Source organism: Heterocephalus glaber, unplaced genomic scaffold (genome assembly GCF_053883595.1).
Source record: "Heterocephalus glaber isolate CG9 unplaced genomic scaffold, H.glaber_assembly_v1.0 deba00001762, whole genome shotgun sequence".
Classification (NCBI taxonomy): Eukaryota; Metazoa; Chordata; class Mammalia; order Rodentia; family Bathyergidae; genus Heterocephalus; species Heterocephalus glaber.
In genome coordinates, this window is record NW_028258459.1 from 1,484,913 (window position 1) to 1,503,631 (window position 18,719).

The 18,719-nt window shown below is 42.5% G+C and overlaps 1 protein-coding gene across 10 annotated transcripts in view; it reads right to left on the bottom strand.

The window, feature by feature from the left end:
* Nucleotides 1–1,139: 1,139 nt before the first annotated feature.
* The window catches only part of Aff2 (ALF transcription elongation factor 2), a 475,133-nt gene continuing 457,553 nt past the window's right edge, over nt 1,140–18,719 (bottom strand). For all 10 annotated transcript variants that reach the window (XM_021249150.2, XM_021249151.2, XM_021249148.2 and 7 more), the window contains 4 exons: nt 18,554–18,647; nt 16,937–16,989; nt 10,013–10,203; nt 1,140–5,603 (listed from right to left, as the gene is read on the bottom strand). In XM_021249150.2, the coding sequence (XP_021104809.1) occupies nt 5,482–5,603; nt 10,013–10,203; nt 16,937–16,989; nt 18,554–18,647 (460 nt within the window). In that variant the 3' untranslated portion in view covers nt 1,140–5,481. The remainder of the gene's footprint in view (nt 5,604–10,012; nt 10,204–16,936; nt 16,990–18,553; nt 18,648–18,719) is intronic.

Here is an 18,719-nt window from a genome sequence, read left to right on the forward strand (position 1 = left end):
GAGGCTCTGCAACTATTCAAGTTGCACTTAAAAGTTAGAAATATCACTTGGAAATTAGAAAAATAATATTAATGACCATAGTAATATAAGCACTCATCTATCCTTTAAAAAAGCCAATCATGAGGGTTTTCTGGGTGCTATCTCACTTCCATTTTAGTTATTCGTTGTGAGGATAAAGCCCCCACCACTGGTCCATCTCTTCCACCAGTTTCAGCGGGTTTCATTCTTTTCAGACATGGGCTACTTAAAACTCAGGCTTCTAGAAGAGTCTGTACCTCTAGGGTCTCATCATAAACTACCTGCATTCATAGAAGATTGACTGATTGGTATTTGAAAACCATGTGATAGTTTTAGTCACTGAAGTGTACAGGGTGGGCGTGTCCACATGAACAGACGTGTGAAATGTGAGCCTTCTTTAACTGGCTGCTTCCAGTGGTGTGTTGCATCTGGTTCGCCCACCTCATACAGACCAACGGTGTACATCTTCTACCTATCCTGTGTTCAGTGCTGTCGTAACTGGTAGCCGGAAATCACCCAAGATGAGAATTTTTATACCATGGCAATGGGTAAATGCTACACACCAGGTCTTTACACTCTCAGAAAGCCAGTTGCTAAACATTTTATTGGCACACCACTGGCTGTAGGCCAAGCTGACCAAAAGTCTGCACAGTGTGGCGTCAACCCAGTCTCCTGGGGTCTCTCCAATTTTGTTTCCTGCCCAGGGGCTCCTTCTCCTTCAATGTCACAGGCCCTGCAGGATCAAAATAGGGCAAAAGCATCTAGGATGCATTTGGCTACACACTGTCACTGTCACTACACTGGGCTCTACTCTCAGAGACACTGCTCTCGTTTTGTAGCCACACAAGTGATGCAGGACAAACCCAAATAGGTAAAGCAACTGATAGGGCAGCTGGCTTCCTGCTGTGGAGACTGGAGAACACGAATCCCCAGTGGGAACAAGGTATTCCCAGCTGATAGCATCCACTGGGGCATTCTTCAGAGGATTCCCACAGCTGCGCTGCATCTGCTGCAGCGTCTTGCTTGGGGCCTGCTAGCAGGCTTCCTTTGCTCCCCCCGTCCCTCCTCAAAGTCTGATACAAACCAAAGAGCCAACAAAATTGAGGTCACTGGCAAAAGAGTTTGAAATTTTGAATGATTTTTATTAAACACCATTAGTCTACACTGCACAGTTAATGAAACAGCAAAGCTCCAATCTCAGAAGAACGATGATTGGTCATGGATCTGAAAAGCAGTTCAGTATCCCCTAACCCAATGTGAGCACTATGAATGATTCTTTAACATCTCATGTGAGAAGCAGGAAGGGGAATGAACTGCAGCGTGGCCTCCGGGGGCTCCCCCACCCCCCACCCTCCACCCACATGCCCCCTCTGCCCTCCCCCACAACAATTTTCTTTTAATTGATAGATTACAGAGAGAAATGTGATGCTCTTGGTAAAGAGGGCTTCTAGATTTGTGAGGAGGAGAATGGAAAGGGAATTATGACATTTTCTTTTGCCTATCTGATCAGTCTCCTGCCAGGGTAAAAGCTGATTACCAATACACAGATGCCATTTCTGTTGTTGGAGTTCGAAAACACCAAAGAGAAAAAGGAATCAGAGTTTAATTATGAGAATAAGGCTGTGCAAGTGGAATCAAGAAACAACAACAACAACAACAACAACAACAACAATAACAATGACGACAAAGAATTCAGTTTGCCAGTTGTGTAACAGAACACTGACAACTGGCTCAATACTTTTTCCCCACAGAATTGAATTGGTGGGGCACTGAATCGATCCATTTGTTTGATATTGTGTAGCTATCTCATCTTGCCACACATTTTTCTCAATGGGGATAGTGATGCCTCTCTAAGCAACCAGTTCATTGCTTCACCGAGTAGTCCTACCCAGTGATCCAGTTTGATTCTCGCACCCGCCAACTCATGCAGGTGAATTTCATCCTGTCTGTTCAGAAGTATGTGAGGGCTTCACCCTTGCAACTCAGTCGAGTCTGCCTTCAAACATGCTTTCTAACTTCAAACTCCAACTTCAACCTCTGGGATGCAAATGTGAATAAAAGAAAATGCAATTTAGGTAGCTTCAGGGAAGCTACCATAGAACACGTGTCCTCCTGACGCAGAGCAAATCCAATGCATTCAGTGGTGTACTGTCCAAATGAAAAGTCATCCATTTGGAAATTCTACCAAACACATTCTAGCTGATGGTTTCTAATTTTGCATCTTGGTTATTGACCAAAGATTTGGATCTTTTTTATCTCATTACATGGGAAAACAATGCATCTCAACCTCAAGTCTTAAAAGTAACAATAGCTAATCTGCTTTTCCCATTATGTCATCCAAATATAAAACTACTAGTATTTTCCCAGTGAGATTATTAAGTAATTAACAGACTATAGGCTGGCTAACAGCATGCTTACAGCTAAATTCTACCGCAAGGACCACACTACTAAAGTCTTTTCAAATTAATCCTACCTACCAAACTCAGACAGTAATATGACAAAACCACTAAAAAATCCAAAGCTAATTAAAAATATAACGCCAAGCCAACATCATAACACAAACTTGTCAGACTCTCTGTGGTTGGAGCTTGGGTGACAAATGAAGGCATAGTGGTGGCCCTCCCTGGGTCATGTGGCAAGGCTGAGATTGTTTATCCTTGCTCAGGTAGAGCTAGCTGCCCATTACTCTGCCCATTACCCTACCTCCACATGCTTATTGAGATGTGTTTCACCAAGCCTCCATCAAAGTCTAGAGGCATGATATCTCACTGCTATCCACACGTCTCATGTCCCTCCCACAAACAGGTACACTGAAAAGATTCATTTGACAAAATATCTTAATCCCTCACCCCTCAAATAGCTGAACACCTACAATACACATCACCATTTACAATGGGATGAATAGAGTACCTAGAAAACAGCGACAATCCTTCATCCTGATACTGAGAGGTCTCATCTCCAGGGATAGGAAGGTAATTCACTGTCCATATTTACTTTCTTTCTAAGCTGCTTTAAAAATGGTCCTACTAAATAATCAGGTGATGATCCAGAGCTCGACTGTGAGATTTGATAATCACGCTGCTGACTTGGCACACACTTTACGCTCAGCCACCAGAGATAACAGAGAATCCTCTTGCCTCCCTGTTATATGTAAGTAGATATAACAAGTCACTGAAACTAGAACTACAAGTCTTTCATTCGTGAGGCGTTATACTCGTTTTCCTGGAAACTGCCCCTAGCATTCTAATGTCTAGTTTCTAGAGATTTTGAATTTAAAGAAGAATCTAGTCCTAAATCCATGGTGGACTAGTATCGTGGTCTAGGTTTAACATACAAGTCTAGCCAGTAGGCTTCATGATAAAGTAATAGCCAGGCACTCTACCTGGTAGGCTTTGGAAAACAGAGAGCTTGAGTCACTGTAAAGTCATCAGCTTAATTTTTATATGTGACACCTTGGGTGTTCAGAGTCCTTCATATTATTGTTTTCCTCATTTATGAGGCTCAGAAAAGATTCTTTCAAGGTTTCATTTGTGTGTGTGCACATGTGTATGTATGTATGCGTGTTTTCAAGTGTTGTTGAGACTGCAAACATGAAGCTCAACCACACTGGGAGCATGAAAAGTGTGGGTTTCAGCTGGTGGGAATGCTCCCATCAGCCATATTAATAGCATGGCATCAGCCATTGGAGTAAAACTCCCATAACCTTATTATACAACAAAAGGCCTTAAACTTAAAGATGACCAGAGCAAAGCTCAAGTCTGGCTCTTTTGCAACTGGAATATATCCAACATCGACAGTGAGGGTGCAGTTATCACCTGCTATTTTTATCACAGATCTGCATGACTTTCATGTGCATATCTATTATTTATCTGGTCATAACTCAGTGAACAGAATTCAATAACTCAGCAGATTAAAGGCTACATGGAATTACATGCCAGCAGGTAATTACAAGTAATTAATGCGTGGATAGTGTTTACTACAAGTGGGTGATTCTTCTGGTGAGCTGAAACACCAAGGATGATATTTACATTGTGATGCTTAGGGACAGAGGATGAATGTAGAGGATCATAAGGAGGAGAGATAGTCATAACTGATATGGAAATGTCTCCAAATTAGGTGAGCTGTTCCCAGTCTTTAGGGCTCTTTCAAAGTGCCCCAGAGTGAAGCATTACCCCAAGAATCACGTTTTTGGGGGGTTAGTTATTACAGAGTTAGGAGTTTTCTTTGTATTTTTTAGTAAATGTTTATACTAATATAAATTTTAATAAAATCAATGATGATACTTCAAATGAAAGCTAACAAGTCAGAAAAAAAGGAAAGGAAAAAAGAACAAAGAAAAATGAAAGAAGAAAAAAGAAACCCTAAAAACAGAAAATATGGATAATAATTGAGGAAGTCCAGATTTTAAAACCACTAGGCAGAAAATTGTATATTACTATTTTCAGGTAGTGATAATGTAACTTTTGTTTCCATAGATTGAGCAAAATAACAATTTAAAAATCCTACTAGTTACAGATCTGCCACTGACTGCAAAGGAGGCAGATATGTGAATTCCATGCTGGACATTTTCCAGACCTCTCTTATCTTCCGGCTCTAAGTCTGGCATGTAGCATTTGGCTACTAAGGCATACAACCATCAAACTTCTCAAAAGAAGCGCTTTGCACACAGAGGACCTCCATGAGGACTTAAGCTTCAAATCATGGAGTTCCAACAATTTTAATCCAGCTGATGCCTTAAAGTTGTCAAAATAAATGTCCTCCCTCTTTCTCATCATTAAAATCTTAAAAAAAAGAAAAGTAAAGTAAATCAGGAACAGTATGCTAAGAAAAAATGTCCTCTGGTTGTACGGCATAGCACCATTTCAAGAGCAGTATTGCCATGCCCCTTTATTTCTTGATACTCTAGATTTTATGATGTTGCTACAATATCTAACCAATAGGTTTTGACAAAAATAATTCTCACCTGAAGATTAAATCTGTTGGGAACCACAAAAGTTTAACAATGGATTCTGGAATACACTTTTTTCTAGACATAAGAGTATAGCTTGGGGATGGCTATTGCTAAAAATCTTTGCAGGTCCCTTCTGTCTAAGTTCTCATCTGTATGTAAGACCATTGTTTCATTTCTCAGGAACCTGTATCATCACATGCTTCTCATTCTTTGTTTTGGGTAGTGTGGGTTTAAAATAATACTGTAGGGACTATCATTCCATAAACCACAAAAGATGCTGGGGTCTGAGAAATGCATATCAAATACTGAAAAATAATAAAAAATATACACTGCTCTCACATTGTAGTGTCCACATACAATGACTTCAAGTTTTTCACAGATATCAAAAGAAGCATAAAAACAAACATAAGCAAAGAGAACTTTCCCAAATGAGTGAAGTTCCACCAGTGACTGTCTGTGCGCTGGCAGAGGTAGAGTAATGGGTGGTGATGCTAGAGATGAGAGAGCACCCACTACAACAGATGGGCATCGATGCGGAGCCAACACAGTCCCTGGCGAACATAGCGGACAAGATTGGTCATGCTGCTGTGCTGGGTCAGAGGCCCCATTAAGGTGTCCAGGTCGCCAAAGAATTCTGAAAATCAGAACAGTCCTTGGTCAGGCTTCTAAATAATATCACGGAAATATGCACCACATTAACAAGCTGCCTTCATGTAACCCCACAGTCATGTGGACATTGGGAAATTCATTCATCTTCCCATCTGTACATCCTTCCACCCACCCACCAACCCACCCACCATCCATCCATCCATCCACCCACCCATCCATCCAACACAAATATATAGAGTGCCTCCTAGGGCACCAAAATTCCATCTGCATGTCAAGCACTATCATTGTAATCTTTTTTGAGCTGTAAATAAATATTCTACAGCTTGAATGATGTTGTTACTGTAATTAATAAAACACAAACTTCATTTAAATCCGCTACTGAATTCACTGTAAGTTTTAAAAATCACTTTCTATTTCCTTTTTCTTTTTGGTGGTGCTGGCGATGGAACCCAGGACCTCACACATGCTAGGCAAGCCCTCTACCACTGAGCTACACCCCCAGCTCGTTATATATTTTCTCAGACAGCGTATTTTAAAAGTACATTACCATCCTGTGGAAGTGTGTTGTTTGCTAAATACAAACACATACAAATATATATCATTACATATATATATATATATAAAATGTAAACATATAATCTATTTGTCCATATATTTATATAAACTTGTGTATAAGATACAGTTATACATTTAAAATTCACTCATAAATTTCATGTATAAATGTGTTTACATTTCATACTATTTAATAAACTTATGCTTTTATGTTTATATTTAGAAAATATAATTCACAAAAGGGGTCCCTATACCTATCATGATTTATCTGATATCAAGTTCTTTGTGACTGTATGAGTTGTTGAAGTGTGGATATTATCTTTTGTCTCAGTGAACTGAGTTTACTGATTTTTCTTGTTATGGTACAGACAAAGCTAATCTGGACAGCAATTATAGCCATCAGCATCCAAAGGTAAATAAATATCTTGCAGAACTCTGATTTAGAACATCTTCTTACTGATGACATTTGGGCTGGGAAATGATCTGCAATTGTCTGTCACATAACACTCCCCCCACCCAGGACACGAATGCTAAGAAGGCCCAGATGAGTCCTTCTGGCAGAGGAGGCTATGTGGGCTAAACTATATAATATCTACAAACTAACTAGGCGCCCTCTCTTTACTTGAGAATTGGCTTGAATGACACCTGCTTAGGAGAGGGCTTTCCAGCGTCCTCTTTGTTAGGAGGGAGGAGGGAGCTTTAGCCGTATGCCTGCGCCAGTTGAGGGTTAGGAATCTGGGTCCTGGGCGGGACTGGGACTGGAGGTTGCTCTAAAGTGGTCAGGATGCTCTTCTGCCTTCTTGGAAAGCAATTTCCATGCATGAGTTGTGTGTGCCTGATTGCTCAGCAGATGGTTTTTCACTCAACAATGCATTTATTCTTCATGCTATATATACCATATGGACTCCTTTTCTAGGTATCAACTTCATGTGATTATGTGATACTGCTTAACTTGTACTATACAATAAAAGTAATTTCTTCTGATAAAGAAGTAAATTATTTCTGGCATCTGAAATATTTTCTTAGGTAATACAATACTAAGGAAGACATTAAAGGGCCTAGTTATTGTAGAATGAATGTGAGCCTCATGTGAGCCAGGGAATCCCCTGAGTATTCTGTACAGAGCTCTCTGTGCCAATCTTAACTACATACTCAGTGTACACAGCCTGGGCTGCTAGGGAAAGGGGTTTCTAGACCAAAGGCCAGAGGGCAGCATCAGCGCCATTGGCACGAATCAGCACCAGATCACTGTGCAAAAGCCATCTGAAGCTTCACAGGTGGGCAGGCAGGGGTCAGGGGTGGAGAACTTTGACTGAGAGAGCCAGTGACAACCATATACATTGCACAATTGGCTGGAAAAAGTGCAAGTACATGGCTCTCTACAATGAGGTGCAGATGGGAATCAAAAGAGAAGCTCCTCCATTCCTTCATTTCTGTCTGGATAAGGCAGTGTGAGAAGAATCTCCACAAGTAAGCAGATCAGAAATGACATGTGTGCAAATTTCAAGGGTTCGAGCAGAAAACTCTATACTAGGTCCTCTCCTTGGTCCAGCAAAAAGCCAAATGATAGCACTGGCAGGATACAGTCTCTCTTTTCTGATAGAATAATGGAGTTGCTTTGATTCAATGTTAAGCAGAGAATTTAGCAACTCTTTGATAGGCTGTGCTAATGATAAGATTAGCACCATTTCCCCCTAACACTAGCACAGTCACCATGTTGATCCTGGGAAATTCTGCAGTTAATTTAGAAAGAATTACTTTAACAGATTTTGAACATGGGTGTGATTATAAAGGAAATCCATAAATATTGAATTGCCCTCCAGTCACTAATACAAAATAGGACAGAGAGTGAAGAGAGACAAGCTAGACAAATCTTAAGATGCTTCTGTCTTTGCTTGCAATTCTAGACCCCTAAGATGGGCCTGGTTGTGTGGGCCAGTTGTTTCTGGATTTCCGAACAAGTCTAGAACAGTAGACAAGGTAAGAATTACATATTTCCCAGTTAGTAGTTCAGAATCACAGTGAGGGTCTTGGAGGACCTGTTATTAATCTTGCTTCCTAGAAGAACCATTTAGCCTATCAGTTAAGATTTCAGATTCTGGAATCAGATACTTTTAAATGCAATTGGTACTTCTAACAAACATAGTTACGATATCATGAGTGTCTTTCTTAACCTCATTTAGCCTTAATTTCTTCATCTATAAAATAGGGATAAACAAGACAATAATAAGCTAATAGTGCAGCATATGGGATGTAAAAATTGGAAAATAATCAGATGTAAAAATATATGCACAGATTCTCTGAAGTTGGTATAAGTTTATAACTGGGTTGAGGGCTAAAGTCTTAAATCGTGGAATGTGCTTTGATATACAGAGAAACTTTGGGTTATATAGATATATGGTACTATGGAATAACAAAGAGAACACGTATTTTTAGGATTTCTATTTGGCACCCAATGTTTGATACTACATGCTTTACATATGTTATTTCATTAATTTCTATCACATCGTTGTCACTATTATATCCATTATAGAGATGGATGTTAAGAAGCAGTTCACAGATTTAAGTAGCTAGCAACGGTTGTCCAGGTAGTGTATGACCCACGCTATAAATTTCCAGGCTGCAAAATCTGCATTCTTCCTACGCTGGTGGGACTGTTTGCACACATGCTCGGCAATACAAAGAAGAAGGGGTCAGTATGACTGTGTCTTATCCCATGATCTGGCTCTGGGGAGAACCAACCTAGAGACTATAGTGGCTGTTTGAATTAGGGAATAGAAACAGGCTGAAAGCCCAGTTTCTTTCAGAAACCAGGCAGCGAAGAAGAACTCCCTAGGGTATAGGATATTCTGGGGAGAAAACCTGACGCTGAGCTTGGGAGAAGAACTGAGCTGGGGGATCCAGTGTGTCTTTCTCAGTCAACCCCAATGGACACTTCCACCACATAGATGGGGCTGGCCTGTGTCCTCAATCTGATCCTTGGAAATCCATGTAACTGCTTGCGACCTAGTAGCACCCAAGACCACCCCATTCCACCTGGATCATGAAGGGTGCCAAGTCTTCCCCATTTTTGGCCAGAAAGTTCTACTACTCTACATTGCCTGCCATCTCTTTATAGTCTGATTCTGGAAGGCCCACATCTGTTCCCACTTAGACTATAATGGGACAGTTTGTGACTACTGGGCCAGAATTAGCCAAGTCAAATAGTGGCCAGGGCAAAAGCATGCTTTTATTGTTACTTCATTCAGATGGTGAGACTTGGTTGTGGGTATAAATGATAACTGAGGTCACCAGAGCATGAGTCACCAGTGATCACTGACCCACGCTCTAGGGAAGCAAGGTCCTCTTCTCATTTGTTTCATAGCCAAACTCGTGTGTTTGCATAAATAGGGCCTGTGGTGTGTGCAAAATACTAGCTGAGCTTGGTCTTTGCTTCCAAATGCAAGCTACATCATCAAGCATTCAACTGGAGTTGGTGATTATAGTGGAGGTCGACAGCTTTAGTTCAACTGTACCTCCCCCCACCAAAAAATAATAAAGTTAACAGAAGCCAACTGGATCTTAATTAATTCGCAACTCATTCTTTATCCCTTTGCCTCTATTTCTCTGTTGATACTTGTCACTAAGTAATATCTGATACAATTATTTGCCAATACATCACAGCTCGGATTCATTTAAGCACTAAAGGAAAGCCCGATTCCAGGCTTTATTCGCTCTTTCTGCAAAAATAGGTCACTGTGTCAGCCCAGAGCCAGTCTTCTCTCATCTAAGCCTTGAAGATGAGAGAAAGTGAAAGAAGGCCACCAAGTAAACCCTAAGTCCTTCAAAGCCCAGGTGAGTCAATGATGGTCTGTGCCACATGGGCAGAGCAGACGAGCATACCTTTGTTCTCTCTTGTCAGCTTGTCAGCCATGTCCCAGTGCTCATAGCCCCGCAGCACATTGCTAGTGATGTTGACGTGGCTGGCAGCCATGTGGTGAATGCGCTGGGGGATGGTGACGGGGCCGTTGTTGCAGTTCCCCACTGCATTGACGGGAGAGACGTTGTTGAGAGACACTGGAGAAGGAGTGTTCCTGGGGAACGGAAAGAAGCACATCGTGTTAGGCTGGCAGGGAAGAGTGACGGCAGGCTTCTAGGCCACCCTGGACACACTGGGATCTCCTAAGAATACCATTTGCCACACCAAAGTTGAGTGTGGTGAACAGGATTGAAGACCGATTGGATGGTAGTTTTTCCCCACACCTAGTGGCTCGTCCCAGAACACACCGTGCAGTCTTTGTCAGCACAGTGGCCTTCTCCAGAGACTGGTGTAGAGGGAGCTTATCATCACCCCACCCACTGCACTTCATCTGACTAACTGTCCCTGGGCTCCAGTGCTGGGCCATTTCTAACCTAAAACACTGAAGCCCTCAACTGCCTCTGACAATCACTGAGGGCTCCATGAACACTGCTGCTTTTGTCTTCAAATACAGACAGCACTGGGTGAATCTTTGGCATTAATTCTACCCACAAATGTAGTGCTCACTTTGAATACATATAAGTGTTGCAATGTTTGAGAGAAAGAAATAGCTCAGAGCTATGATGATTTCTCTATTGGCTGCCAGAATGGCTACTGGCAGTTAAAAAAACTTGATGTGCAATATTGGTCTATTATCAAAGTGTTTTGTATAAACCACAATGACAGTTTGTTCCAAATACAGTTACCACAATAAGGCCAGTGCCGTTCTTAAAAGTCCTCCAAGGAGCAATACTGGGGAAGCCGGAAAAATGTAGAATTCTTTAGGATTCTTTAAGACATACTACAGAGATGAATGGTTAATTGATGACTGTCCACCCACATGCCGGCTTGTAAAAAGAAGGCTTCAGAGTTCCTACTTTGGGCAGTACTAGTGTTTGGATGCAGAATTTTATTTCATTCTTCAACATCAGAAACAAGGAGTTACCGTCTGGCTGCACTCAGCATGGGGGTAATTTTTCTTCCAGGGCCTGGGCTTAGGCTGGCCAACTGCTGACTTCCCCAGGGACAACCCTTAACACATCGGTGGCATCTCTGGCACAGCAGTAAGGTCTATGTGCTCATCATCCTGTCTATCTGCCTTCAATCACACACTGAAACACTTCCTGGGCAAATGAACCACTCTACCAAGGGAGATTTTGAGGAAGTAAAAGAAACGGGAAGCCGGGTACAATGGTGCATGCCTATAGTCCCAGCTACTCTGGAGGCTGGGGTGAGAGTTTGAGGCCTGGAGTTTGAGGAGAGCCTGGGGAGCTCAGCAAGACCTTCCCCTGAAAGAAAAGAAAGAAAGAAGAAAAGAGAGAAAGAAAGGGGGGGGCAGGGAAGGAGGGAGGTAAAAGGGAAGGAAAGAAAGGAGGAGGGAGGGAAGTCCAGAAGGCTGTCCATGTTTGGAATACCTGGAGTCTGCATGTTTGAAAGAACCTTATCCACACCCCAGCACATCATCAAGGAGGCCCATCTCATCCCCGCCCCACAGCCCCTTACCAGCTGCTGCAGTTGGCAACCCTGGATTTTCAGGATGGCTGTGTTTCTCAGAGCCCACACCTGCTCACAGAATGGATGCACACCCTGTCAGGCTGAGCGCACATCTGATTTGGGCTAACAGCAATCACAACGTACCCAAATGCTGGAGTGCTACTGAGGAGCTCTGAGAGCAGCAGGAACAATCACAGCTGAAATGCCCTCCTGGGGATTCACACACACTGAGCCCATGGCCACCGGAGCCCCTGGAAGCGCTTCCATCGACAGTATATCTTCTGTAGAGTCTAGTCTCAGGGGGAAGTGCATCCTCGCACTTACTCTGTACTTGTCTGGTTTAAGAACATGTGAGGGGTTTCCTGCTATGTTTATGATTTCTGAGATATTTTCTGACTTATTCATAAAAAGACTTTTTTTCTCAAGATAGGAGCAGGATGGGGAGATGCCGAAGGTAAGGGACCTCAGCATAGAAGGGCTTGTTAATGACAAAACAAGTTCTGAAGGCTGGGTTTCTTTATTGTTCTAGGCTGTGAATGCGATTTTCTTGTTCATCAGCAGTGGTCATTAAGTCTTAAATGTCAATTTATGGCAAGAAAGGAATATTTTCTCATTTGTAATCTCTAGTGAAAATGACAACACTGTCAGGTGCCACAAATGTTGAAAAAGAGACTGTGGTACTGGAATCCAGAGAGATTTAGATTCTAGACTTAGCCCTGCTGCAAAATTGTTCCCCAGAATGACCTTGTTGGGCCTTACTTTCCTAGACTAAAACAAAAGTTTGATTCAGGGATTTCCAATCATGTCCAGAAGTTACAAGGGAAAACCATTCACCTCTCTTTACCTCAGACATTTTGAAAAGCTCTTTTCTACTCATATATGGAAGCAAAATAGTTGACTTCATAAAAGCAGAAAGTAGAATCATAGTTATTACAGGCTAGGAAGGGAGAGATACAGAGAGGTTGGATAACAGGTACCAAGGGCCAGTTAGATAAGAGGAAGAAGTTCTCCCATTCTGCAGCACAATAGTGCTACAGTTTAAAACAACATGTATATTTTGTAAACAGCTAGAAGAGAGAAGTTCAAAGTTCCCATCAGGAAGAAGTGACACATGTTTAAGAAGCTGGAAATGTTGGTTACTCTGATTTGATCTTTAAACATGTCTACATGTGTGGAATTATTACACTGCATCTCATAAATATGCATGATTATTGTATGTCAATTAAAAACATTTTTTGGGTTATTACACTGAAATGTTATTGAGCGGCTTTCTTTTCCTTCTAGTCCTTTCTTTCTTTCTTTGAGATATTCAGTAGGAGAGGCAGGAAGAGCAAGGGTTTGTTTTGGAGTGTTTTCACTGTTCTTGAACTAGGGTCTATCATCCGCCGCTCTGACAAGCAGGGCTGCACAGCACAATGCAACCATGAAAAGGAAAAGTGACACTGTGACTAAGGGACTGTGACACACCTTGGCATGCTGTGCAACTCCAGGCTGGCCCTGGCCACCGCGAGGGGTACCCCTGCTGTTCCCTTCTGGACTCTCTTCATAGATCTTGTCCTTTTCCCCTGTACTTCCCAGGCGAAGGTCAACGAACATGCACACATAAGCACACACTTCTCACCACTTCTTCCATAAACATTCTTCCCACCGGTGGCCACACTAGCCCCTTGCTTGTTCTGGAACTCACCTGACACTCACTTCTTTCTCCTTGGGGGCATTTCTCCCAGATATTTGCAAGGCACACTTTACCATCATCCTTTCCAAGCGCGCCTATTCAAGACTGAACAGTGGCCCCTTTGCTTCTCCTTAGCAGCCCTTTCTGTCCTAGTTCCTTGCTTCTATTTTCTGCATGGCATTTACTATCAATGTAGTGTGTTGCATATTTTTAATTGTCTTTCTCCCCCAACAGAATGTGACTTCAATAGGGGCAAAGATTTTTGACTCTTTCATCTTGTGCTATACTCCAACATCTAGAAGAGTGCCTGGCACATAATATGGACTCAGTGAACACCAACTGAATGGATGAATGAATTTCTCCTACTCCTTACTTAGTATCTGTTACCTACAAAATACTCTGAAGAGTAGAAAGAGAGCAACCTGTACAGCACAAGGACAGTGGATATGCTTGCAAAGGGCCAGGAAGAGTGTCTCATCCATGGTAGGTACTCAGTAAATATTTGGTGAGTGAAAAGATGAATGGCTCTTTATTTAAGAAGAGAAAATAGTTTACTAGAGGAGCAAAATCATTATTTTCAGTCAATATAGAGTAAGTGCCACAAGAGTGCATAGACCAAGAGCTGTAGGAGTGAAAGGGGAAGGATTACTTATGTTTTTCAAATAAAGAGGTTATAATGTCAACAATGACTGTGGTAGCAGCTACAGCCACATTCGTTGACCACCTATTGGCAGCAAGCATAGTTCTCAGGGCTTCATCAGTATTATCTCTAATCCTCCAGGAAACTCTACAGGGAAGTTTCTGGTGCCACAGTCTCTTAGAAGCTCAGCCTCTTCCAGAGAGCCACACAGCAATTCACCCAAAGAGCCAGGATTTGACAGCAGATACGCTTCCCTCCAAAGCTCCTCCTCTTTCCATTCCACCATGTCACCTCAAATTCTTTCATCAGACGTGTGTCCACCCACATTGCACCTCTGTGTACACATTAGTTTATTTCCTGGGTCGTCTATGTTCACACCAGCAGAGCCCTCTCCAAGCTTGGGGAGAAGTTTTTGCCTGACCTGGATGGCCCCTCCAATGTCTACCAGACCCTGGCATCCTTTGGACTGGCCAAGGCCTCAAACAAGTGAGGATATCCCTGCTTCTCACACCGTCAACATGGAATCCACACCCTCTCTACTGAAACCACTCTCTGATGGCCTCAGATGGCCTCTTCTTTCAAAATTCAGTTGCCTCCTTTTTGTATTATACCTTTGTAACACGTGAGACTATTGCCCAGCCCATTTCAACTCTCTGCTCTGGGCTTCCAGAACTCTCTATCAATGGGTCTGCCAGTCTGGCCTGCCTCCTGTTTCTGTTTGGCCTGTGAACTATAAGATAGTTTGAAAAGATGAACATTTCCAATCGGTTTGGTGAGAAGGAACACTACATTTATACCCAATTAAGCAAAACGTTATTTGTAAAAAGAATTCCATTCTACTTATTAGTAGGCTTGTGTTTCAAAAATTTTACTGGTTATTATATTTCGTCAGTACATACAAAACTGTTGTGTGAATTTTATTTTATTTTTGCTCTTAAATTCTTCCACATAATAGTCTTGGTTTTTGCCTTTGGGCCTACAAAGCTCAAAATATGCAGTATCTGGCCCTTTACAGAACAAGTTTGCTCATCCTTGCCCTATATCAAGCAGATTTTTCATCTCTGCTCCTGACGGTCTATTCTCAATGTTCTGCTCACCTCTCTATGCACTTTCCTGTAGGGCCCTCATGCAGGGGGCCGTGGGCATGAGCACCTCTGGCGAACATCCTTCCTCATTGCCAGTGAGCCAAGGAGGATTTGAAGCCTGGGAGTGCTGCCCCTGGAAGTGTGGAGAGGAGCCCTTGACAGGAGCCAGCATCCTCATTCGCTGAGAAACCTCATTCACAGGACAGTCTGGCTTGTAGGCAAGGAGCCATCTCTGGCCATGCAGGAAGGCCCAAACTCATCCTCCTGGCCTTCCTCAGCACTTTGTCACCTCTATCCACTGGACTGTGTTCTTCTGGCATAGAGGGACCACATGCCATCCATCTCTGTGTCCCCAGTGCCGTTCCCAGGGCCTGCCATAAAGCAGATGCACCTGAAGTGCCTGCTGAATGAACGGGATATAACCCCTGGGTGACTATTTGGAGTTGCCTCATTCAAAAGCTCACCAGCCTACCAAAGGAAGTAAAGAAAGTGTGCTTTCTTCAGACAGAAGCTGCTTAAAAATCATTTCAGGAGGCTTTAATGTAACTTCACAAGCTTAGAATGTGTTTGAATTCCTTCATTTCAAAATTTAAAAAAAAAATTTTTTCCCAATGATCCTTTAATAGCTGCTTACCTGACCTTGCCCTTGCTTCATTCTGTACTCAGGGAAAATAGCTTTCTGTGGGCCTTTCACTGGCTATTTTTATTTTCTGAACTTCCAGAGAGAAGCATTCTTTCCCTTTTGTTCATCAATGTAAGAGTAGGACCTAATTCAACAATTTAAACGGTGCTTCCTTTCAATACAGTAATTGAGTTAATGTGTAGTTTTCAATGGATCTGTTCCCTTGCTCTGAATGTTTTTATGATCTCAAAGTAGAGTTCATTGTCCCACTGCTTCGGAGTACGCTTTGTAGATATTTATAAAGTGGCAGTGGAGACAACATTACTCTTGAAGAAAGTGTTTTGTTCAGAGATGCAAGAACATTGAAATGATGAGAAATTGAAAAAGCAGCTTGAATTTCTAAAGCAGGTGCTTTGAGAACTTATTGTCCACAGTCCTCTAGTTTCCCTTGCCACTACTGGTGGGAAGTGGGCTTGGCGCAGGGAGGGAGGGCTTAGAATCAAAGGAGACATGGATGCTGAGGCGAGTTCACAGAGGTATGCGGCCGGTTCAGGGCACAGGCACAACCAGGATTGTGTTAGGAACGTCTGTTACGGAGATGAGGTCCAGCCCTTCCACTTTAGAGAAAGAGAAACAAGCTAGAGGATAGGTTCAACTCTCTCATGAGGGAAGGGCAGCTCAGGCCCAGGCCAATGTCTTCTGGACTCCTGCACCAGCACTCTGAAGCCCCAATGAGGCTTCCAACAGAGAGAGCTCTAACTAAAGCTGTGAACCCGGGGGAGGTCACTGAGCCTCAGCTTGGCATCAGAATTGGCACTTTTATATTTTAGGTCGTGGTATTTTAGTATTAATATAAAAATCATCACGAAGGCTCAGACAATTGGCTAAGTCCCTTCACATTTTCAGCTCTATTATGCATTTGGTTTTATTAAACAGCTCTTACCATATATCGATGAATATTTCATTGGTCTTTCATGACTGAGCAAATCATTGACAAGTCACTGCAGCAGAGTTAACTTGACCCTGCCTCCTTGAGATGGCATCATGCTAGCCATCTCTTTAGCAAACATTTCTACGGTCATTATTTGGCTTAAAGTTCAAATAGTTAAAGAATTTGGAACCTCATCATTTTAAACTTTTCTGTCTTGCCATCAACATACTTGGCTAGAATTCTCTGTGCACATAAATGACTGTCTTGAAATTGACTTTCACTCCTGAGTTGTCAGAGCAAAATACTCGGGGTCCATTCAGTCACTCATTTCCATGCAAAAACAATTTTTCTAAAATACTTACTTTCCATTGCCTACCCAGGGAGATGGTATCTGAGCGACTTTTGAAGCATTTTGCTAAAAAAGAGAGAAAGAGAGAGAGGGAAATAAGGACATCTATTTTGTGTTTTATTAATTCAGAAACAGATGGAAGTGTGATTTAGAGTACATTAATATTGATTGCAGCATTTCGGGATGCAGAGCTGGGATGTATGTGCACGTCAGCACACCACGACGCACACTCGATGAAAATAGCTGGTTAGGATAATTAGTGGGCTCCAATCAGGACCATGAAAGTCACTTGATGAAAGATCTCATATACTAAAAGGCCCAGTTAAATCAGACTCGGTTCTCCAAGAAGTGGTTTAATTATCCTCATCTGAAATTTATTCTGCAAAACAAGCTCTTCAGAGTACAAGTAAGTTTTTCACCTTTAGCTCCAGTTGCAAACTTTTTCCCTGGGATACAGGGTGGGCTATAATTTGTGATATCCCAAGAATGTGCCAGAACCAAGCAATACTTTTTGGGTTGTTTTCAGGAAGCATCTTGACTTGCTATGTTTACATGCAAATTTTCAGGGCTGAGGACTTGTTTAGCAATGCAACCAGTCCTGGGCTATAATGCAATGGAACATGGAAGGCTGAACATCCTTATGTTCCTCTGATACAACTGGCCTGGTGTAAAGAATTGGCTTCCTGTATTTCCATGGCCATGCTTTGTGAATCGGAGGGAAAGTTGACATTTGGCATCACCATGATAGGACAGGGATCAGGCTGAAACTCAAGAATCACAGTTGGTCAGGACACGTGTGGCATTGAGTCTCAGGCTTGCTCTCAGTAGACACAGCCCAGCTGATGCTCTTCCACTATGTCAAGGCATCCAGCCTGGCCCCCTTTTGCAAAAGGTGTGCTAGGGAGAGGACCAGCAAATCCTTTCTAGCACTGGAGGACAGAAGCACTGTTAGAAGGTATAGTAGCCATTCCTAGCTAGCACCTGGCTAGTGCTTGCAAGTTTTGGCGGGCTCATCCCCAAATTTTGGCACTGCATTTTGTGGCAGTTGTCTTTTAACATTTTGCTTGCAAATGAAAACTGCCAGCTACCTAGATGGTAGCTTTATTTGTCTGCCTTTGTTTTGGTAACCAAGGTGATCAATTGTCTTAAAGTGCAACCACTGCACTCCAAGATGCCCCATGGGTAAAGAGCTTTCAGCACTGTAGCTGTCTACCCAGAGCCAGGGCAACCACAGTGACTTCTCTTACTGCTGAAAAAATCCTAGGCTCAAGTCTTGGTTAACAAGAGACTGGCCATACCTAGAGACACAAACTGTGCCCATCCTATAACTGGGTAGGGGCGACATCCCTCTGACTACAACCTAGAGGCTGCCAAAGGTAGAAAATAGTCAGAGGATTGCACTATTCTACCTTCTCAGCCAGAAATCAGCAGGTGCATCCCGGATGGATGGGAGCTCTCTGCTGAGCCCTGAGGGAGGGGTGGGAGGGTCATGGCCAGGCAGGATGAAAGAGGTTAAGCCTTTGACAGCAATAATCTTGCCTTTGCCATTTGCCATTCAGTAATACGCCTGCCATGTTTCATTAGTGATTTTACTACCCTGTACCTATAAATTATACAAAATAAGGATTACCTTAAAATATTCCATCAGTGATCTGGAGTATTTCATAGCATGGTCCTTCTTCAGTTTAAACATCCTCAAGTAGAGAAGTGATAAGCATCGGTAGCTGCAGTGATAATGAAAGGATTGTTAATGCTAGTGCCTAAGGAAACCTATAAAAAATGATTCATATGTTGCA